At 51.9% G+C, this 23,577-nt stretch overlaps 1 protein-coding gene across 1 annotated transcript; it reads left to right on the top strand.

The window, feature by feature from the left end:
• TBX19 (T-box transcription factor 19) lies at nucleotides 1–21,803 on the top strand (the record flags this gene model as incomplete). Its single annotated transcript, XM_080699430.1, has 8 exons — nucleotides 1–197; nucleotides 7,560–7,824; nucleotides 9,854–9,988; nucleotides 11,355–11,416; nucleotides 14,262–14,323; nucleotides 14,875–15,063; nucleotides 18,444–18,579; nucleotides 21,515–21,803. The coding sequence occupies 8 exons, from the start codon at nucleotides 1–3 to the stop codon at nucleotides 21,801–21,803; spliced, it is 1,335 nt and encodes a 444-aa protein (XP_080555556.1).
• Nucleotides 21,804–23,577: the final 1,774 nt, after the last annotated feature.

Here is a 23,577-nt window from a genome sequence, read left to right as displayed (position 1 = left end):
ATGACTGAGCTGGGAACCCAGAAGAGCAGCGACCGCACCGTCTCCCGCCTGCTCAACGTGGTGGAGAGCGAACTTCAGGCGGGGAGAGAAAAAGGCGACCCCACAGAGAAGCAACTCCAGATTATCCTGGAGGACGCGCCCCTCTGGCAGAGATTCAAGGAAGTCACTAACGAAATGATCGTGACCAAGAACGGCAGGTGAGTCTCTCCGCCCCCAGCCAGGGTTCTCATTCAGAGGCAGCCGCGGGTCAGATTAAACACTCTTCCCTAGACAACTTAATTAATTTCCCAGAGACCATCGGAGACGTGGAAGATGAAGCCTCCTACTCTTACATGCACTTCCATGGAGAAATTCTGAGAAATTACTAGAAAGGGTGCGCGCCTTGTGGGTTGGGGAAACGCACTCCGATGTCAGAAAAGAGTGTTAATTTTTGACTGACCGCGCTCTTTGGAGCAGACTTGAGCTCCGACTCTCTTGAGATAATGTGAAAGTCAATGTTATTTGGCATCTGGATGGTTTCCCCTGGAGTACAGCAAACTTGCTGGAGATTTTTGACTAGTTGAACACCGGGAGCAAAAGGCAGATTTATTCTCCTCGCCTCTCTCCATCGCTGGGCGGGGAGGTGCGGGTGAGTGTTTATTTGTGTTGTGTGATTGTTTTAGTGTGAGAGCCATTGGGGGAACAGCGAGTAAAACCTTATTATGTTGCCTTGAGCAGAGAAAGTGACTCCTCTTTCCTTACTGCAATAAATTAGAGGTTAATGGAAACTGGTCTTTGCTGGCATTTCTTGGGTTCATTAATCTGCCAAGGGGCTGTCGAGGTAATACAAGCTTTCCCTTAGAAGAGGAGAGGCAAATATTTTGAAAGGAAAGCTCAGTGTGCTCGCTCGGCCGATGCGCACGAGGTTTTGGCGTGCCCGGGCACAGGACTACCAAACACTGGGGAATGTTCTCAGCCGGGTAGCTTGGGGCAGGCTTTTGCCTTATGCAAAAAGCTTCCTTTCCGATCTCGGCTTTCGATTAAAAAATAAAATAAAACAAAGGATAGAAAATAAATCATCCCTTGTCCATCTGGGGGAATGATGAACTTGGGAGCTTGCATGGTATTAAAATGCTTTGGGACGAGAAGTTGCACCAGAAATCAGGGTACATAAATAAATTGCGACTATATGTATTGGTGGCAGGGCTCGCAACCTCGATCCATACTTACAGTTTTCTTTCCAAATGGACCCTATACTATGTCTTATAGAAGGCTTGTTGCTTTTAATATTTGTAATTGTGATCATATTTGTTCATTCTCTGGATCTGTATTTTCGCATTGTTTTTGGTCTCAGCGGAAAGACACTGAACAGACGACATATTTTTCATTTCAAAGAATTGTCCCAAATTCTTAACTGGATTTAGTCTTTTTTTCTTCTTTCAAAGCTGAGAGATGATGCAGTTGTAAACATTTTATTTTGTCTGATCGATTATGGGTAAAACTTTGAGTTTATAGTTTTTTTTCCTCAATACAGTGGGTATAATCACTGATTATAATATGACATTTATTTCAATAAGGAATAAGTGGAAAGTTTCTGAAAGATTACAAAATCCAATCAAATGATGACTGACATCCTGATGTACTTTTACCATTTAAGAATGGCTTCTCAACTTTTTTTTTTTTTTACCTAAATAACCTTTTCCCCAGAGTTAAATTCTTTCATGTTTAGAGTGATTGCATATTAATTTTTAGGAGAGTCTAGCCGTGGCCCAGTTGGTTCCCGTTACTTCTGGATGGGCTGCCGCCGTTGTTACCCACCCTGCGAATGGCGTCTTTTTCATAAAATTTCCAAAGGATTCTGAACCCTTTAGGGTCAAGAGTCTTTCCAGGAGATTGAAAACTCTGTAATTTATCTATTTATATTTATTTTTGTGGCACTAGGGATTTGATCCAAGGGCATTCTACCTCTGAGCTACATCCCCCAGCTCCTATTTTACAGTTCATTTTGTTGAAGCCGGATCTCACTAAGGTGCAAAGGGCCTCATGTTGCTGAGGCTGGCCTTGAACCTGTCTCAGCCTCCCAAGCACCGTGATTACAAGCATGTGCCACCACGGCCGGCTCTGTACGTCAGATAGAGGGGAGACAGACCTGTAAGAGGCTGATGTGGCTGAGAGCAGGAGCGCTCGGTCTGCAAGTCCTCTCAAACTCGTTCCTCAGACTAAGCACTTGCCCGTTCTTGGCAGAGTCGGACCTTTGCCGCTCCGTCTTCTTTGCTCCTTCCCATCCTCTTCTCCGGTGTCTCCCTTCATCCCTCTCCTCTGTCCAGAGCCCCACTGCTCCTCCAGCTCCCTGCCCCGGCCACCTCCCGAGCTGGACACAGGCAGATCCGTGGCCCTCTGCCGGGAGGGTGCACTATCCAGCTCAATTTTTTTTTTTTTTGCGGGTTTGGGGATGGAACCCAGGGGCATTTATCTTGGAGCCACACCTCCAGCCCTATTTTTTATTCTTTATTTTGAAACAGGGTCTCACTGAGTTGCAGAGGGCCTCACAAGTAGCTGAGGCTGTCTGTGACCCCGTGATCCTCCTGTCTCAGCCTCCCGAATGCTGAGATGACAAGCGTGCGCCACCACGCCTGGCTTTATTCTTTATTTTTGAAACAGGGTCTCACTAAGTTGCGGAGGGTCTTACTAAGTACTCGAGGCTGTCTGTGAACCTGCGATCCTCCTGTCTCAGCCTCCCGAATGCTGGGATTAAGCGTGCACCACCACGCCCGGCTTCCTCTGAATTTTGTAATTGCAACTCAAGAGTATCTACCTGGGATGTAGTTCCTCCATATCTAACTGGACAAGGGGCTGACAGACTGGTGTCCAAGTCGACGGCACCATTTATGTTCCCGCCGGCAAGGTCTGAGGGATGTTTGTCTGCACCGTCACCAGCACCGCCTACCGGCCGGCCCTCGCTCTCACGGCAGCGTGCCTGTGTTTTTCTGCGGGCTAGAGGTGCTCGGCATCCTGTCCTCAGCAGCAGGGCTCTCCCGGAGCTGTGCGCATGTGTGTCACGATCACAGGAACTACATTATGGCGTGAGACTAATGCACCAGTGAATAAAGCCCTCAGGCAGGGCTCTGATCACGGGAAGAAAGAGGAAATGCCATTACAAGGCTTTTATCCTGGACTGTGGGACCCAGAATGACGGAGCTGAACGCAAGAAGGGGATGCTTTGACCTGGCGGCGGCGGCTGGAGACGTGAGCGCGTCCTCCTCGTCCCTCGGCCGCCCAGTGGACCAGGCTCGCCGGAGCTGCTGGCCTGTGCTGTCCTGACCTGTGCGGCACCTCCTGTGACGCTCTGGGTGAGCCTCACTGAGGTCCTTACTCAGGCCTCTGACCTCCCCGCCGTCGTCCACCCGCTAACCTGGCTCCTTACCTGCCAGCCTCCTCGTAATCACCCCTCGGGGCTCCTGACTAAAGAGTTCGCAGCTCTCTTGCAATCTGATCTTATACATTAAAAACTGCAGTGACTCAGCGGGTGTGGCGGCTGGCACAGGCCTGTGATCCCAGTACTTGGGAAGGTAAGACACTAGGATCGCATGTTCCAGACCAGTCTCAGAAACTTAGTGAGCCTCTTAGAAACCTAGTGAGACTCCCAGTTACCTAGTGAGCCCTGTTTTAAAACAATAATTTAAAACAAGGACGGGAAACGGAGCTCAGAGGTAGAATGCTCTGGGTTCAATCCCCAGCACTACAACAAACAACAAATACCATAATGACTCATTGACATTTTTTTTTTTTTTTGGTGGTACTGGGGTTCCTGGAAGCCCTTCTACCTCCGGGCTACACTCCCAGGCCTATTTTATACTTTTTTATTTGGAAACAGGGTCTCTTAAGCCAGCACAACTGGCTTTGAACCGCAGGATCCTCCTGTCTCCACCTCCCAAGTGCGGGGATTACAAGCGTGCGCCACTGCGCCCGGCTCCTCACTGACATTTTAGTTTCTGACTTCTTCCTTAGAATGTAAACTTCATGAGCAAGACGCTGGGTCTGAGCTGGGCGCGGTGGGCACCCTTGTAATTCTCGCGCTTGGGAGGCGGAGACCTGAGGAGCACGGTTCGCGGACAGCCTCAGCTACTTAGTGAGGCCCTCTGCAACTCAGTGAGACCCGGTTTCAAAATAAAGAATAAAAAAAAAAAAAAATAGGGCAGGAGGTGTAGCTCGAAGGTCGAATGCCCCTGGGTTCCATCCCTGGACCCGCCTAAAAAAACAAAACAAAACAAAACAAAAAAAAACAAAAAAAAAACCACTGGGTCTATAATTTTTTTTTTTTTTTTGCCAATAAACTCTCACTAGACATTTCCTGGCATGGAACAGGCCCTTAAAAATCATATTTAAATGATTTTAAAATAAGCAAATAAATCTCCAGTTAGGTGTTGAGTTTTTGGAAAACATGGAGGGGGCTTTGCTTTTTACTGTGGCCCAACTATGTTAACTTTTTAGAAAGTGTAGAGAATGCCCAGGGTTTGATCCCCAGTGCCATAAAAACCACCCACCACCACCACCACCAACGCCCACCTTGCATGGGGCCGTCTCTTCGCTCTAGGTCAGAAGGCTAGGCCACGTCCCAGCACTTCTGGCTGCGCTCTTGGGCTTGACTGCACCACTACTCTGGCTGTTGGTAATGTGCAGCTTATGTTTCATAGCTTTCTATTTTTCTTTTTAAAAACTTACATGTAGCCGGGCATGGTGGTGCATACTTGTAATCCCAGCATTCGGGAGGCTGAGACCGGAGGATTGTGGTTTGCGGCTAGCCTCAGCTACTTAGTGAGGCTCTTTGCAACTCAGACCCTGTTTCAAAATAAATAATAAAAATAAATAGGACAGGGGATGTAGCTTGGAGGTCAAATGCCCCTGGGTTCTATCTCCAGACCCATAAACAAACAAACAAACAAACAAACAAAACCCAAAACAAACAAACAAAAACCCTTACATGTGCTATATATTCTTACTTAGAAAACTTTGGGTACTTTTAAACTTTAGTGCATGAAATGACAATTATATGTGCCACTCTCTTTATTTATTTATTTATTTATTTATTTATTTATTTATTGCAGTCCTGGGGATGGAACCCAGGGACATTCTACTTTCAAGCGACACTCCCAGCCCTATTTTTATTATTTATTTATTTATTTATTTATTTATTTATTTATTTATTTGGTGGTACTGGGGTTCCTGGAAGCCCTTCTACCTCTGGGTTACACTCCCAGACCTATTTTATACTTTTTAAATTTGGAAACAGGGTCTCTTAAGCCAGCGCGGCTGGCTTCTAACCTGCGCGATCCTCCTGTCTCTGCCTCCCAAGCTCGGGGATTACAAGCGTGCGCCACCACGCCCGGCTCCCAGCCCTATTTTTAATTCTCTATTTTGAAATAGGGTCTCACTGAGTTGCGGAGGGCCTCACTAAGTAGCTGAGGCTGTCCGCGAACTGCGATCCTCCTGTCTCAGCCTCCCAAATGCTGGGATGACAAGCATGTACCACCATGCCTGGCTCACTCTCTTATTTTTATAAAATAAAATAAAGCAAAATAAACTTTAGCACTTTAGAAAAAGCATGGGACCGAAAATCAGAGACCATTTCTTTGTATGCCTAAGTGAGCCAGATGTCTGGCGGCCAAAATGACCCCATGTGACCCCTAGGATGATTTGCGTGCACTTTTATGGTTCTTTGCAAAGGACGCTGTGCGCTCAGGGACTTTCTAGTGCCTACACTTGGTCAGTACTATTAAAATAGTTGCAAACATTAAAATGTATAGCAAAAGGGAACAGGCCAAGCTGATAGCAAGAAGAAACAATGGAGAAAAGCTTTCTATTGAAGAAGTAAAGAAGACAACATACGGGGGATCTCCATGGTGCAGGTGACCTCGGGAAGGGAGGGCGGGGGCAGTTCTCAGGCTAAATTCCAGGTGCACCGTCTGACATATTTTTCCCCTAGAAAGCTTATTTAATTCATATGCTTGGTAGGCCAACTCATATATAAAATCACCCAGTTTGAACTCACACTTTTCTCCTTGAACACGCCCCGAGGGCCTGATCAAGTTGTTGCCAGAGCTGTGAGTTCATTCTCCTGGCTCCACTCCGATGCCCGGGGGCTGGCACTGCCCCCGGCCCTCGGGGCAGCCCCTCCCGGCCTCGTCCTGCCATCCTGCCGTGGCCTCAGCACATCAGCTGAGGACATCGGCTCTGCTCCCTCCTGCTGCCGGTAGCGGCCACGTGCAGGTGGGATGCAAGCGACTGCGGGTGGCTCCGGGTCCTTTCTGGGTGATAGAAACGCGCGGGTATGAGAGGACAGCTGTTCGGATCGCTCTCCAAATACCTGCGAGGGGAAACTTGGTGTCGTTCCAGAGGGAGGGGAGGAGCCCCGCATCCAGACCTGCACGTCCCAGTGGGCTCGCGAGCAGACGCCCACAAAATGCTCAGAGTCGCACAGCTGCAGAAGTTGGCGTGTGCGCAAGCCCGCACTCTGCCCACGCGGCGGGCATGCCTTAGTGAATTAGAGGCTTCGAGAGAGCCACGCGCCTGGCACACACCCTACTGGGAGGCTGAGGCAGGGGGGTCTTAGGCTCAAGGTCAGCCTCAGCAACTTAGCGAGACTCTTAGCAACTGACCAAGCCAACAAGCAAACAGAATAAAATAAAAAGGCCGGGCGTGGTGGCGCACGCTCGTCATCCCCGCGCTTGGGAGGCAGAGACAGGAGGATCCGCAGGTTTGAAGCCAGCCGCGCGTGCTGGCTTAGGAGACCCTGTTTCCAAATAAAAATATAAAATAGGTCTGGGAGTGTAGCCCGGAGGTAGAAGGGCTTCCAGGAACCCCAGTACCACCAAAAAAAAAAAAAAATAGGGCTGGGGTGCAGCGTGGGGGTAGAATGGCCTTGGGTTTCATTTCCAGAACACCCACTCTCCCTCAAGCCCAGAGGAAGGGACTGGCCTAACTGCACAGCCAGCCCCCTCTCACTTTACCATGTTTTTCCTATAAGTGCCATCCGTGCGATTCAGGATTTGATTTCTTTGAGGGTCTGGGACGGGCGGGGTGTGGCCTTCGTGTGGGGAAATCTTTGGAGAAAGCTCTCCGCGAGAGCGTGCGTCTCCAGCTCCCTCTGGTTGGTGAGCACACCAGTGGTTTCTAGACTTTAAAATGGAGTCAGCGTTTCAGAGTCACACTCATCAGCACCCTGGCGTATGCGGAGGCTCTGGTGCATCGGGGCCGCGGACGTGGTCCCTGCTCTTGTGACCACTCTCCCGGCACTGTGTGGAAGGCCTTCTCGGCGCTGAGAGACCTCTGGACCAGGCGGGCGGCACGCTAACATCTCTGCTGGGGCTAAGCTTCTGCCTTGTCTTTTTGTCTCCTTTTTGATATTGCAGATTGAGCCTCGGGGTGTCCTCCCTCTGAGTTGCGCCCCCAGCCCTTTTTTCTTTGAAACACGGCCTTGCTAAGTTGCTGCAGCTGGTCTCTAACCAGCAGTCCTCCTGCCTCAGCCTCCCACGTACCGGGATCACAGGCACGCGTCGTTTAGCTTCCGCCTTGTCTTCCAGACGGATGTTCCCCGTGCTGAAGATCAGCGTCACCGGACTGGACCCCAACGCCATGTACTCCCTCCTGCTGGACTTCGTCCCAACGGACAGCCACCGCTGGAAGTACGTCAACGGGGAGTGGGTGCCCGCCGGCAAGCCCGAGGTGCCCAGCCACAGCTGCGTCTACATCCACCCCGACTCCCCCAACTTCGGGGCCCACTGGATGAAAGCACCCATCTCCTTCAGCAAAGTGAAGCTGACCAACAAGCTTGCCGGAGGGGGGCAGGTAGGCCGGCCTCCCCACCGCACCGAGCAAGAAACATCAAGGGTACATTTAGGCAATTAGAGGGGCCCTCGCCAGCCTCTTCTCCCACAGAAGCCAATTATTCCCTGGAGTCCAAACGTAAACAGGAATAAACAGCTCTTAATTGGTGCTTTCAGTTTTTAATGGACTTCGCGATGTTGGGAGAGTGTGCTAGTTTACTTAATCACCTGCCTCTTCGCGTGGTCTCAGCTTGCCTGTGGGGCTTTTTACCCAGCCCCAGGGAGATGTTTCCGGGTCCCAGGGGTTTGTTTTTCTCTCTCTCTTTTTTTGGTGTAAGTGGCATGTTGGCAATCGACAAATACCTTAATAAAAAGCTGCTCCTAAATGAAATAATTACTTCCTCGGCTTGGGCATTACGATAATTATCAATTGAATATTGAATCAGCTTTGTTTTTTTCAGAAAAAAAAAAAGTAAATCCAAACAAACCTTAAATAAGGACGGTTTTTATTTTGGGCCTCCAATTAGAGTAAACATGATTTGGGGGCCTCTTTTCTTCCGGGCTTCTGTGGTTGGGGTTGTGAATCTTGTTCTCCTGTGGAAGCTTGTAGTTACTTTATGACTTTTTTTCAGTACCCTGTACCTCCAAGCACACCCCAGCCCTTTTTATTTTTAATTTTGAAACAGGGTCTCACTAAGTTGCTCAGGCTGGCTGAACCTGCAGTCCTCCTGTCTCAGCCTCTCAAGTACTAGGATTGCAGGTGTGTGGCCCGGCTCCGCTTATTAGTTACTTTATGTTGCAGCCTGGGATCATGCCTGCGGGTACCACGGTTTTGTTTTTCTCTCTCCCCTTCTTTTTTTTTGTGCAAATGGCATGTTGGCAATTGACAAATACCTTAATAAAAAGTTGCTCCCAAATGAAATAATTACAATTAATCCTAGTACTAGGGAGGCTCAGACAGGAGGATCGCTGGTTTGAAGCCAGCCTTAGCAATGTAGTGAGACTGTCAACTACCTAGTAAGAGCTTGTTTTAAAACAAAAGAAAAAAAAAGGCAGGGGTGTAGCTTGGAGGAATGCCTCTGAGTTCAAGGCCTAGTGACACGCACACGCACACGCATGCACGCATGCACGCACACACCACGCTTGGGGATGGAGGCGTGGCTGAGAGGCGGAGGCCCCACCCTCCTCCCCATCCCACATGCTAGCTTGGTTTTTGCCTGTCTTTCTCTGTTCACTCTGGTTGGGCAGGAGCTGGTGATTCTGTCATAAGAGGGCAGGTAATACTACCCAAGTGTTTGTGATACCCAGAAGGTTCCAGTAGTACTTTCTTAAAACAGGACACTGGAAAGGAAGTTGTCATTGCCTGCCAGATCTCACAGCTTGAGATTTTGAATAACCTTCCACTTGAATCATGAAGGCTGGATTCTCTCTAACCACTGGGGGCCGGAGTTCCTTACCTGTCATTCACTTATAGAAAGCAGCCATTGTCGATGTTGAGTTACTAGGATTCTTCATATGAGAAGGAACATTTTTTTTTTTTTTTTGGTACTGGGGATTGAACCCAGGGCATTCTACCTCCCAGCTACACCCCAGCCTTATTTTTTACTCTTTATTTTGAAACCGGGTCTCACTGAGTTGCAGAGGGCCTCACTAAGTAGCTGAGGCTGTTCAAGAACCGTGATCCTCCGGTCTCAGCCTCCCGAATGCTGGGATGACAAGCGTGCGCCACCACGCCCGGCTTGGAACACGCTTTAATGGACTGGAATCTTATTACTGTGTCGAAGAGAAAGGAGGGAGGAGTCTGGAGGCCAGAGTTTGGACAGAGACATGGATGCCAGAGCAGCTCCTCCCCATGACCCTGGCTGGACCTCTGTGAGCTCCTGAGAGGTGCCCCTGGGCGTTGCTGGCACACTCTCCCACTCCTCCCTCAGAGGTGTGGTGGCCACGTCACCTGAGAGCCCACCTGTGTGTGCCTAGGAGGGGCTGGGCTGCGCCCCTGTGACAGACAGCGGGGCTCGGCTCCCCCCTTACCTCTCTCTCCACCTCAACAGATAATGCTGAATTCTCTGCACAAGTACGAGCCCCAGGTTCACATCGTGCGTGTGGGGGGCGCGCACCGGATGGTCATGAACTGTTCCTTCCCCGAGACCCAGTTCATAGCCGTGACCGCCTATCAGAACGAGGAGGTAAGTGTGCGCACGCACGTGTGAAATGCCTCTGGGAAGGTCTTGAGGAACGGGGGGGGGGGCTTTACAGCCAGTTTGGACGAAGGGTACCCAGGCCTCGGGCACTGCGGCAGGGCGAGGGTGAGGCTTGGCTCTGCTGACCTGGCCACCATGCTCCCAGCCACGCCCGTGCCCGGTCACCGTGGAGCCCCAGGCGCCCTCTGCCCACCGTCGCCCTGCGCTATGGGAGCGGGGAGGGTGAGAGGCCAGGCTCTTCACAGGGCTGCCTGCTTCACCCGGAGCGGCCTCGCCGGCCCAGCCCAGGAGGGCCCCGCGTGCACAGGACCGTGCCTCTCCTCCCTCTTCTCATTTCATCCCTCCAGGGCTGGGCCAGGAGAGCTCTGCTTTTATTTTACTTTTCTTCCTTCCACCAGAAAGTCTCGGGCTCTTGCTGACATATTCTTTTTGATATTTATTTATCCAACAAACATTGGTGGGGGACTGCCACATGCGGGTGTTGTTCTGGCTGCCGGACGGGGCCAGGAGGTAGGGTAGTGAGCCCTGTGCTCCGGCCCTCCCCACCCGGGCGGAGGTGAGAGGCAAGTGTGGGCTCTCTGTCCCTACTGAAGGCAGAGGGCTCCGAGGAGAAGGGGCGCTTGGAGGGAGGCGGAGAGGTTAGGAGGGAGGGGACTTGTATTGGTCAGGGTCTGCCAGAGGAACGGAGCTCACAGGATGTGCAGATGGCCAAAGGGGATGTGTGGAATCAGCCTCCAGTCCACAGCAGTGCGGCCCCGTGCACAACTCCAGGTCAAAGAGCTGAAGGCTGATATCCGGGGCAAGAGGAAGAGCCGCACACCCCGGCGCCGGCTTTCTCCTCCTTTTATGGAGTCCCACACCTCCCCGCACCTGTCAGAACCCTGCCGCCCACATTCGGGCAGGACTTCCCCTTCAACCTGCACTTACCTAAGCCAGTCACCTTACCTAAGTCACGTCATCTTAGGGGTTCATAACCCAGCCAGGACCATCATCCAGACCCACCACCACAGGGCCGGTGCTCGGCTGCGTCTCCCAGAGGGGTGGGGTCGCACTGCGCCATCTCCGCGGCCCTCAGGGACGGGGCGAGGCTGGCCGTGACTATAGAAGGAGACTGGGTAACAGGGCGAGTTCTGGGTTCAGCACCTCAGCCATCGCCTGCGCTGCGCCTGTTCGCAGCACTCGTTTTCACCGGTGCCACACTGCGACGGCCTCTGCCATTCAGCTCAGGAGTGCGCGGAGACACGGGGGGGGGGGGAGCCGCGGCAAAGAGGGGGCTGCCTTCATCACACGGCGCAGACAGGACAAGGCTCGCGCGCCCCTGAGGCCAACGCTGCTTGTCTGCTCATTCCAGATAACAGCTCTCAAAATCAAGTACAACCCCTTCGCCAAGGCCTTCCTGGATGCCAAGGAAAGGTGAGCAGAGCCCGTGGACTGCTGCACGCCGGGCCCGGGGTCCCGGGGCGGGGCGCCGGCATGGCCGGGGTAGGAGTGTGCCTCCAGTACTTGCCTCAGCGTGCAAGGAAATCGGCAGAGCCCAGCAACCCTTCCTTAGCGGAGTGGTCCATGCGGGCCTCTAGTGGGAGCTATTTCCTGGCTGTTTGTCTATAGATTCTCAGAAGTAATGCAACCACATTAAAAAAGACAATTTAGATGTTTTAAAATGTCTGTTTATTGCCGGGCGTGGTGGCACACGCTTGTAATCCCAGCATTCAGGAGACTGAGACTGGAGGATCGTGATTCCTGGACAGCCTCAGCTACTTAGTGAGGCCCTTTGCAACTCAGTGAGACGCGGTTTCAAAATAAAGAATAAAAAGTAGGGCAGGGGTGTAGCTCGGAGGAATGCCCCTGGGTTCCATCCCCAGACCCTCAAAAAAAAAATGTCTATTTATTGCTGGGCGTGGTGGCACACGCTTGAAATCCCAGCATTCAGGAGACTGAGACCGGAGGATTGCAGTTCGCGGACAGCCTCAGCTACTTAGGCCCTCTGCAAATTAGTGAGACTCTATTCAAAATAAAGAATAAAAAATAGGGCAGGGGTGTAGCTTGGAGGTAGAATGCCCCTGGGTTCCATCCCCAGACCCCCCCCCCCCCAAAGTCTATTTATTGATTTACTTACTTTTGGTGGTAGTGGTACCAGGGATTGAACCCAGCGGCATTCTATATCTAAGCTACATTCCCATCTCTTTTTTCTTTTTTCTTTTTTATGTGTGGTATGGTACTGGGATTGAGCCCAGGGGCACTCTACCTCTGAGCTATACCCCAAGCCCTATTGTATTTTTATTCTGAAACAGGGTCTCACTGGCTTGATGAGAGTCTCACTACTTGCTGAGGCTGTCCTCAAACCTGTGATCCTCTTGTCACAGCCTCCCAAGTACTAGGATTACAGGTGTGCACCACCACATCCAACTTCTGAAAAAAAAAAATTGAAACAGGAGCTCCGTAAGTTGTTGAGAGCCTCACGCAGTTGCTGAGACTGGTTTTGAATCTGTGATCCTCCTTTCTCAGGCTCCCAAGTCCTGGGATTACAGGCATGTGGCACCATGCCTGGTTGGCTTTTAGATTTTTAATATTTCACTGTGATGTCTTCCCAGTTACTTCTACATAATATAGTTTTAACAAGTTGTTTTTAGGAAACTGCACGTAGCCTAGGACAGGTGAGTGATGGAGGTTCGTCCTTCTCAGGTGGGAGGAGAGGAGCGGAATCTTCTGGGGCAGGAGTGACCCTGCACTGGGCTGGTGACCTGCCAGCCCCAACTTCCTTTCCATTGGAGGACACAGTAACAGACAGTGGATGGAATCGTTGCATCTCCATCAACAAGCGTAGAGCGTACATGTTACAACCTCTGACGTGTTCAGACTCTACTGCCTGAGTTTCTGTCTTTCCACATATTTCTATAACTGTCTAATCTTTTTTTTTTTTTTAGTGGTACTGGGGTTCCTGGAAGCCCTTCTACCTCCGGGCTACACCCCCAGACCTATTTTATACTTTTTTATTTGGAAACAGGGTCTCTTAAGCCAGCGCAGCTGGCTCTGAACCAACACGATCCTCCTGTCTCTGCCTCCCAAGCGCGGGGATTACAAGCGTGCGCCACCACGCCCGGCTTATTTATTTATTTTTGAAGCAGAGTCTTGCTAAGTTGCTGAGAGCCTCGCTAAGTTACTGAGACTAACTTTGAACCTGCGATCCTCCTGTCACAGCCTCCCAAGCGCGGGGATTACAAGCGTGCGCCACCACGCCCAGCCTGTCTAATCTTTTCTAAAGGGTCTTGGTTAGTGGACAGATGTTTTTGACGATGCATAACAAAGGTCCGTCCTGTTCAATATTTGAATACGTTTTAATGATTTAGAGGATATACTTAGAGCTTTTCCAGGCAACAAAAGTGCAAAGGGAAAAGCTACTGTGTGATGAAAGAATCTAGATTCAAAACGATAGTAGCATGGTATAACAAAACATTCAGAGTCAGGTACAGAGACGCACGCCTATAATCCCAATACTTGGGAGGCGAGACAGGAGAGCACAGGTTCAAGGCCAGCCTCAGCAACTTAATGAGACCCTGTTTCAAAAAATTAATGAATTAATTAGGCCGAGCGTGGTGGCGCACGCTTGTAATCCCTGCGCTTGGGAGGTGGAGACAGGAGGATCGCACAGGTTCGAAGCCAGCCGCGCTGGCTTAAGAGACCCTGTTTCCAAATAAAAATATAAAATAGGTCTGGGAGTGTAGCCCGGAGGTAGAAGTGTTTCCAGGAACCCCAGTACCACCAAAAAATTAATGAATGAATTAATAAACAAATAAAATAGGGCTGAGGCTGTAGTGTGGAGGTAGAGTGCCCTTGGGTTCTATACCCAGTACAAAAAAAAAAAAAAATCAGATCTTGGAGCAGACGGTGCTGACCGAGTCCTGGCGGTTTGGTCTCACACGAGCTGATTTACCTCCCCGAGAGCTACGCCCACCTGCAAGGTGGGCGCGCAGCATCACCCTCACGGGGTCCTTGGAGATCAAGCATCTCACTTGCGTAACTGTGTTCCCGATTCTTACGTGAAACTTAGCAATTATTATTATTTCCTGAATCTTTCAGGCAGGAGCAATGATCACTTGTCAATAAGGTCAGACTAAGCAGGGGCAGCGGCAGAGTTGCGACCCACCCATGGAGCAGCCACACGTAGAAACGGGGCGGGAGGAGGGAGGGTGGGAAGGGCAGGGGCTTCGGGGGGTTTGGGGGGCTTGCACCCGAAGCCATGCCTCCCTTGCTCTTCCAGAAATCACCTGAAGGACGTTCCCGAGGCCGTCCCCGAGAGCCAGCACGTGGCCTGTTCTCACCGTGAGCTGTGTGGTGGGGTGGGGGGTGTGCGGCCAGATGGGGCGGCCCGCTCTGCGCGCAGACTTGCACCTTCGTGGCTGCTCACGGCCTGGCCCACAGGTCCCTGTCCTGCCCAGAGTGCCCAGGGAGGCCAGCGTTCCCAGGCCGACGGGGCTTCGGTGAAGCTCAGGTCGCAGATGAGAATGGAAATATGGCTTTTTAGAGTCTGGTCTTCCTGCGGGTGAGGCCTGGGGCTCCCGGAAGTGCCTCCCGGTCTCTGGCCTCCGCACTCTCTGGTCTTGCTTCTCTACTCTGGATTTCCCTGTCCTTAGCTTTTGTTAATTTTATAGTAGGCACCACTGCTCTCTAAGAAGGGACCACACAGCATCCTCTCCTCTCAACCCATGGGAAGGGCACTGCAATAGGCAGTGTAGCGGCGGTTTGGCGGCGGCATGGTGGTGGGGTGGTATCTCCACAGGGCCGGGCTCAGCTTAGTGCTGTTTACAGGAAGCAGCGGTGCAGAGTACCTGACCCTTGTGGCAGCCCTTGTATCTGCCTCTGATCTGTTCTAGTGGGCGGCTGGATCTTTTCCAACCCGGATGGCATGTGCTCAGCAGGAAACACCAGCTACCAGTACGGGCCTCCCTTGTCTCTGCCTGCTCCCCACTCCCACCACAGCTGCGAGCACTATTCTGGCCTCCGAGGGCACCGGCAGGCTCCCTACCCGTCGGCGTATGTGCACAGAAACCATGCTCCCTCAGGTGTGTGGTTCTGCTAATTACACCCTTGGGGTGCGGGTTGGGGGTGGGGAGAGGGCTGAGAAATGGATAAACAGCTCATAGGAAGAAGTGTTGAAAGATGGAACCCCTTCCATCAAATGTATACAGTGATACTGTTCGTTTGTCTTATTATTTTATTTTACTTTATTTTTTTGTGTGGTACTGGGGATTGATCCCAGTGTCATTCTACCTCTGAGCTACACCCCAGCCCTACTTTTAATTTTTTAATTTTTAATTTTTTTGTGGTACTGGGGATTGAACCCAGGGGCATTCTACTTGCAACCTATACCCCCATCCCTAATTTTCATTCTTTATTTTGAAACAGGGCCTCCCTAAGTAGCTGAGGCTGGCTGAGAACCTGTAGTCCTCCTATCTCTACCTCCCAAGTACTGGGATTACAAGCGTGCACCACCATGCCCAGCTTTAATTTTTCTATTTTGAAATAGGATCTCACTAAGTTAATGAGGTCCTCATTACGTTACTGAGACTGACCTTGAACCTATGATTTCCCTGTCTCAGCCTCCCAGGCACTGGGATTACACAAAATGTGTGTTTTCTCTTACGTACTGACATTTGGTGGGCTAGTTATAACGGTTTTGTAATTATTTCATGAAGCAGCCTCCTGGCCTGGAGTGGGTGTAAAAGCCCCGTCCCAGGGTGCTGGTGTCCTGAGCGGTTTCAGGCATATCTCTAAAGGGTGGATCAAGTTGTGCGGTCTGGAATACCCAGCTCATTGTCTCTGCGTGGCTGCTTCCTGTGCCCAGGGAATATGGGGTGCAGTGTGGGGGGCTAGGAGGAAGATCTGGGGAGCTGTATCACTGTGCGTTCCAGCCTTAGTCTGCTTCAGAGAAATGAAAGCAAAGGTTAGTTTTTCACTCAAGTATTCAGGCAACAAATATTTCTTGAGGAACAACTGTGTGCCAGTCTGTTTTAGACACAAGAATAATACTTTGCCACTAGGGCAATTCTACTCTAACATGGAAAGAAAAACATTGGACAAGACGAGTAGGTCACATTCCTGGCACCAGGGATGGTGGGGGGATTTAGTTTCCAGCCCCCCTTCTGCAGTGACGCCTTGATCCCCGCAGTGGAGGTCTCTCCTGGACATAGCTACCTGTCCCCCGTGCCCCTCAGGCAGCTAGCGACCTCAACAGCTGCTACCCAGAGTGGAGAAGGCGTGGTTGATGATATCGGAAGTGGCGGCGTCTTGCTGTTTCCTGGTTTTTTTGCATGGTCGCACGCAAGTCGCCTCTTCGAGCACCTGCTAAGCCCAGATTCTTTCAAGTCAGGGGTTAGGAAGGTGGCAAGACATAGCTTCCTCCCTGAACACTCTCAAGGTTACACAATAAAGGAGCAAATGACCACAGCAGAACGTAGCGAGTGCTCTACTGTGGTCCTCAGACCTGCAGCATCCCGGGCACTTGGTAGAGCCAGAGCGTCTCAGACGTTACTTCAGGACCAGAGCCGGCATGTCCACATGATTCCCAGGGGCTCATGGGCACCGTAAAGTTTGAGAAAACGTCAGCACGGCAAGGTGATGTGGGAATGAAGGAAAACGACCAACCAGGTCGTATTTAAACTGAGCCCAAGGAGTAGAAACCGTCGAGGTGGGCGTGGTGATGAGGGGCGTGGGGTGGAGGGTGGCACAGGCACCGGGCAGGCACAGGCACCTGGGAAGACCCCCGAGCCGAGCCGAGGAGTGAAAAGAAGAGGCACGGCCGGGCATCTTGCTCATTTCGTGCTGCTCACGGCAGAAGGTCTGAGATGGAGTAGATTGTAAAGAAGAGAGTTTAAGAGCTCACAGCTCCCGAGAGCGCAGCCCAAGACCAAGGCACAGCTTTTGGTGAAAATCTTCCTGCCGCAACTCCCCAGGAACCCATCCCATGCTCGTTCCCACGGTAGCATCAGTCCTCAGCAAGGGTTCTTTTTCTTTTTGCGATACTGGGGAGGGAGCCCGGGACATTCTACCTCTGAGCTACACCCCAGCCCTATTTTTTAGTCTTTTTTTTGGAACAGGGTCTCACTGAGTTGCAAAGGGCCTCACTAAGTGGCCGAGGCTGCCTGCAAACTGCCATCCTCCGGTCTCAGCCTCCCAAACCTGAGAGGGTTCTTCAGGCAGCACCTCAGCCCTGCTGCGTTGAGGTTCTGACTGTAACATGGACTTTGGGGACACATTTGGTCCAGAGCACCAGGGATCACACGGGAACCCCTGTCCTCCTTTACTCTCCCTCGCTCCTTTTTCGTCTTCCTCTCTCTTTTGTATATATACACACCATTTATGCAAATGAAGATTCCAAGAAAGAGAAGACACTCCGCTTTCATGCAACAAATATATATCGAGGACCGAAAGTGGCGTGTGACATGATGTTCTGATACGCAGATACATGGGGAATGATGATCTCAGTGAAGGAAACCGACTCGCCCGTTCCCGTACTGTCACTCCCCTCTGGTAGAGCCTGTGAGAGCCCTCAAACCTCCTGCCTTTGTCAATGTGCAGCACACAGTGCGGCGTTACGAACCATGGTCCTGTGCTGCCTGCGGATTGCCTGGCCCTCACCCCGCACCCCGCACCCTGGGGCTCGGGCCTATGTCTCCTCTCCCACCGCCTGCTCGCCACAGCCCCACCTCTGCTCCTGTGTGCTCGCTTGTTCAGACTCCTCATCCAGGGGAGGCCCTGCAGTCTTTTCCCTCCTGTGAGAAGACACTCTTTCTGAGCTGTTTAAGGCTACTTGGGGAGGTGTGGTGGCACACACACACACACACACACACACACACACACCTGTAGTCCTAGGACTTGGGACACTGAGACGGCGGGGATTGCACATTGGAGGACAGCCTCAGCAACTTAGTGAGACCTTCAGCAGCTTGGCAAGACCCTGTTTTGAAATAAAAAATAAAAAATGCAGAGGGTGTGGCTTGGAGGTAGAATGCCCCTGGGTTTAATCCCCAGAACCCCCAAGCAAATCTACCTGGGGACTTTGAGGAGAAGGACTTGGGCCGGGTGGCCTGGGCTCAGCTGGAGAGGGTGCTGCTGTGTCCCGTCCTTGGAGGGAGCACAGAGCACAGCCCAGTGAGCGAGCTCTGTGCACAAAGGCAAGCGGCCCTGCCTCTCTGAGCCTCCTCTACCAAGCACAGCTGGGAAGCTGTGGTAAAGAGGATAAGCCACGCAGCGCGCATAGCACGTGGTTGGCATTCGGCAAAGCCAATTGCTTCCTCTCTTCTGTTTTCCCCGGAAAGTGCTAGCCGACTCTCGGCCCCTGTGGCACAAGCCACGGTGACAGCCCTGGGTGATGTCATCGGTCGCCACCTTTCTGCGCGCCGTCTAATGCTCCACCAGTTGAACTGTTGTTGTTTCCCCAAAGTGAATCTGATAGAAGGCACCAGCAACAATCTGCAAGTGTTCTCGGGACCCGACAGCTGGACTCCCTTGTCCTCCGCCCCCCACGCCAGCATCCTGTCTGTACCCCACACCAGCGGACCACTCAACGCGGGGCCCAGGTAAGGCCAGCGCCGGCTCGCTCTCGGTGCTCCCGGGGGCTCACCGTGGCTCTGGGCTCAAGGGCATCTTATCCTAGAGTGCTTCTGTCCTCACCGTTGTCCTGACTCCTAAGTGGCAGCAAGCCACGGTGACGTGAGGATGGACATTTTGGAGCTGGAAAAAGGGATGTGGGAAGCACTGGCCAGTTCCATGCGCTTTCTTATTTATAACTTTGGAATTTTATATTTAGAAGAGAAAATGTGCAAAGCATGGCGGAGTATGACTGTCATTGGGAGGCTGAGACAGGAAGATCACAGGTTAGAGACCAGCCTCAGTCACTTAGCAAGACTCTGAGCAACCTGGTGAGACCCTGTTTCAAAACAAAACAAAACAAAAAAAGAGCTAGGGGGGTAGCTCAGAGGTAGCCTGTCCTTGAGTTCAATCCCAATTCAGAGAGAGAAAGAGAGAAGTAAGAGAGAGAGAGAGAGAGACAGACAGACAGACAGACAGACACACACACACACACACACACACACACTATGGGCCAGGGATTATTTGTCTTAAACCTGTCAGAAATACTTTAAAGACTTTAAACTGAAGTTATAACAAAGAATAAAAATAATAAAAAATAAAATTATTTATTTTTTATAAAATAAATAAAAATAATAAAATAAAAATAATAAATAATTATTATTTTTATTATAAAAATAATAAAAATAATAAAAATAAAAATAAAAAATAAAAAAGAGAATAAAAATAATAAAATAATAAAATAATAAATAAAAGAATAAAAGAATAAATAAAATAATAAAATAATAAAAATAATAAAAAAAAAAGAGAGCCAGGTGTGATGGCGCATGCCTGTAATCCTGGTACTTGGGAGACTGAAACAGGAGGATTACAGGTTCAGCAACTGAGCGAAACTTTTTTTTTTTTTTGGTGGTACTGGGGATGGAACCCTTCTACCTCCGGGCTACACTCCCAGACCTATTTTATATTTTATTTGGAAACAGGGTCTCTTAAGCCAGTGAGGCTGGCTTCTAACCTGCGCGATCCTCCTGTCTCCGCCTCCCAAGCGCGGGGATTACAAGCGTGCGCCACCACGCCCGGCTGAAACTCTATTTTTAAACAAAAAAATAAAAAAATTGGTATGGGGCTGTAACTTGGAGATAGGATGAACCTGTGTTCAATCCCCAGCGCCACACACACATACACACACACACACACACACACGCGCGCGCGCGGGCCTTGAAAAGGAGGAGTGTAAATTTACACTTTGAAGCCGAGAGCCGCCAGCCATGATGTTTTATATGGTCACACAGAGTATGAAGGAGGCCCACAGGGTGCAAATGGACAGCGCCTTCGCTTCCCTCTAGCAGAGTCCTCTGGGAGCCCCTGTGCTTCCAACAGGGGAGCCGCCCCACCCTCTCTCCCTGCCTTACCCAGGATCTGAGGACCTCCTTGAACTCGCCTGTACACTGGAGATCCTGGCGCAGCCTCAGAGAGGCCCTTCCACAGTCCCCTGGAGGCCTCCCGGTGCCACCTGGGCCACGGGAAGCCAGGGGTGGAGCTGCTTTACCTAGCCTGTGGCCCTGGGAAGGGACTTGACGCCGCTGAGCTTTCGTGTGTTCAAGAAAGGATGGCGGTTTGCGGACAGCCTCAGCTACTTTAGGCCCTTTGCAACTCAGTGAGACCATGCAACCTGAGAGGCTTCAAAAACTCTCCAGATCCTGGGGCTGCAGGCCAGACCAGACAAATCAGGATCTCTGGGGGATGGGGTCCAGGCATCAGTCTTTTTTTTCTTCTTCAGTACCAGGGATTGAACCCAAGGGCATTCTACCTCTGAGCTATACCCTAGTCCTATTTTTTATTCTTTATTTTGAAACAGGGTCTCACTAAGTCGCAGAAGGCCTCACAAGTTGCTGAGGCTGGCCACAAACCTGCGATCCTCCTGTTTCAGCCTCTTATTTAATCTTAAACTTCTTATTTAATCTTTTATACCAATCTCTAAGTTAAGTAAAATGATCACTCCAAACTTTTTTCCCCCATGTGGTATTGGGGATTGAGCCTGAGAATATTCTATCTCTGAGCTACCTCTCAGTCCTATTTTATTTTTAAGTTTGAAACAGGGTCTCTCTAAGTTGCCGAGGGTCTTGCTAAGTTGTGGGAGGCTGACCTTGAACCTGCACTCCTCCTGTTTCAGCTTCCCAAGTACTGGGATTACAGGTGTGTGCTACCACACCCAGCTGGTCACTCCAAGTTTTGAAGATGAAGAAGGGGCTGCTGGGAGCTATGAACTCATCTGACCGAGGTCACAGAGCTGGTTAAGCGGCAGGGCTAGGGTTGGACCTAGGGCTTCCCACAGGACGTCCTGGTCATTACACACACTGCCCCTCGTGGCCAGGGAGAGTCATGTGCACAGATGATACTGCTCAAAGGCCTCCCCAGTCTATGCAGGCTGTGCAGGGACCGCAGAGAAAATTAATGCCAGGTTGAAAATAAAATGGCTTAAAGCTAGGCATGGTGACGCACGCTTGTAATCCCAGCATTAGGGAGGCTGAGACAGGAGGATCCGGGTTCGTGGACAGCCTCAGCTACTTAGTGAGGCCCTCTGCAACTCAGTGAGACCCTGTTTCCAAATAAAGAATAAAAAATAGGGCTGGGGGTGTTGCTCAGGTAGAGTGCCCCTGGGTTCCATCCCCAGTACCACACACACACACACACACACACACACACACACACACACACAATCAAATGGCTTATGAGTGGCAGAGTCAGAATTGAACAACAGATATTATTCTGCTCTCTTGTCTTTTCTGCACAAACAGGACCCATCTGGGTCAAAGCTGGAATTACAGCTGTGGCCGCCAGTGCTGGCCTTCTCTGGGCTTCCTGTGTGCACCACAGGAGCGTCCTTTCCCTGGGTCAGTGGCCATCCTCTCTCTGTCTCTGCAGCCCCTACCCGTGCCTGTGGACCATCAGCAACGGAGGCAGCCCCGGTGGGCCGGGCCCGGAGCCGCATGCCAGCACCCCGGGAGCCTTCCTCCTGGGCAACCCCGCGGTGACTTCACCCACCTCGGGGCTCCCCACCCAGGTGCCGGCCTCCGCCAGTGTGGAGGTCCTGGGGGAGCCTTCCCTGACCAGCATTGCTGTGTCTACCTGGACAGCAGTGGCTTCGCGTCCCTTCCCAGGCTGGAGCGGCCCAGCAGCAGGTGGGCGCCATTCCCCCTCTCTGGATGGTTAGGCAGGCTCCCAGAGAGTCTGTCAGCAGAGAATCTTTGATGTGCAGAGCGCCTAGCAACCCATCCTGATTCCCAGGCATCAGAGGGCAGGGTCTCCTCCCTGGGGCTGCAGGGCTGGGGGTGGCGCGGGAAGCCCTCGGGGCCGGGGTCCTTGGATGACAGGGCCTCTGCCGCTGGCGTTCCTCCACTGTTTCTCCAAGCTTGTCCTTGCCATGCGTAGCCAACGAGTGCCTGCCCCTTGCTCTCCAGCCATTCTGGAGGTCACGCACAGCTGTGAAGGGAGCCCCAAGTGTCCCCAGCCTGCTGGGCTGCGGCTTCTTAGCGCTGTGCACCTTGGAAAGGATGTGTGGCCACGGAGCAGGACGAGTCTGCTTTGAGGTCAACAGAGGTTCGGGTGCACACGTTAACATCCCCGATTGAGCTGAGCCTGTGCTGCTGAGGCAGCGTGAGCCTCCCTTGCTCTGAAGCCTTTAGTGGCTCACCAGTCCACAGAATGAGGCAGGGTCTGACTCTCAGGGCCCCCTGCTGTCTGGCCCCACGGGCTCCGGGCTCCCGCCTGGCTCCCTCTGAGAATCCGTCTCTCCCTGGCCCGCCCTGCACTCTCCCTCTGGGAGTCCTGCTCACCTCCCACCTCCCTGGAAGGTTGAAAGGCTGCCTACTCAGTCAGGGAGCTGGGCCGGAGCTCACCAGTGCAGAGCCCCTCCCCATGGGGCTGCTCACCTCTGGGGGCCTTGCCTTCCTGTCTGTGTGTCCCACGCTGTGCCTTGACCGTTGTAGGTGTCTAATAAACTGCTGAGCTGCATTGGTGTGTGTGTGTGTGTGTGTGTGCAGGAGGCCAGCCTGGAGCTGGTGGCGGGGGTGGGGGGCTGGACTCAGGGATGGTGTCCCACGACAGGGTAGCCTGTCAGTGTGGGGACCAGGCGCACGCTGGGGTTACCCTGAGCCCTCATCCAAAGCCCTCCCCATTCCTTGTGGTTGATCATGATGTAAGGAGACGGGTCCCACAGCTGTTATCCCCAACATGGCTCCTGGGATGTGTGCTGGGGCCGCCAGGGCCTCCTAGCTAAAGGAAATGCAGATTCCCAGGCAGTCCTCACCTAGATCAGAATCTTTGGGCTGAAGTTCAGGAAGCTGCATTTCAAACCGTGCTCTGGGCAGTGGTTGCAGGGCTGGGTTTGGAACATCTTGTGGAGAATAGAGAAACAGAGTTCAGTGCTAAGTATTCCAGGAGCCTCACTGCAGATGAGTACCAGCTCTGCCCTGGCCAAAGTCATTGCTGTCCCTCACGGGCCACCGTATCCTCAGTCTCCTCTCGCATTTCAGGCTGCCACAGTGCGCTCAACGCGGTGGGGTGGTTTCTAGACCTGAGCGCTGACCTGTGTCAGGCCTCCAGGCTGACACAGGGCCATCACACCGGGCGGACGAAGCCGCGGCCATCCGGGCTGTCACTGAGGGAAGGCACGGTTCCATGCTGAGCCCATCAGTGCTCAGAGGCTCCCCCGTGGCCCTGTCAGCTGAGCCCATGCCAGAGGGGAGCTCGTGTGGCCCTGTGGGGTCCTTGGCTCCGTCCACAGTGGGAGCCCCATGATATGCTGTGGTTAGGAGCAGTCCCACCTTCTGCACCCAGATCACTGGACACGCTGCCAGGGCTATAGGGTGTCCTGGGGAGACCCAGCGTCCCCCTCGAGCTGCCAGGCTCCAGCTCTGGGCACTAATAGTACTGTTCCTGCTTCCCAGTCTCTTTGCAAGGCCATCAGAAGCCATTAAGATATTAAT

Source organism: Muscardinus avellanarius (genome assembly GCF_963383645.1).
Source record: "Muscardinus avellanarius genome assembly, chromosome: 7".
In the NCBI taxonomy this organism is placed as follows: Eukaryota; Metazoa; Chordata; class Mammalia; order Rodentia; family Gliridae; genus Muscardinus; species Muscardinus avellanarius.
This window is presented reverse-complemented; position numbering and strand designations above follow the sequence as displayed.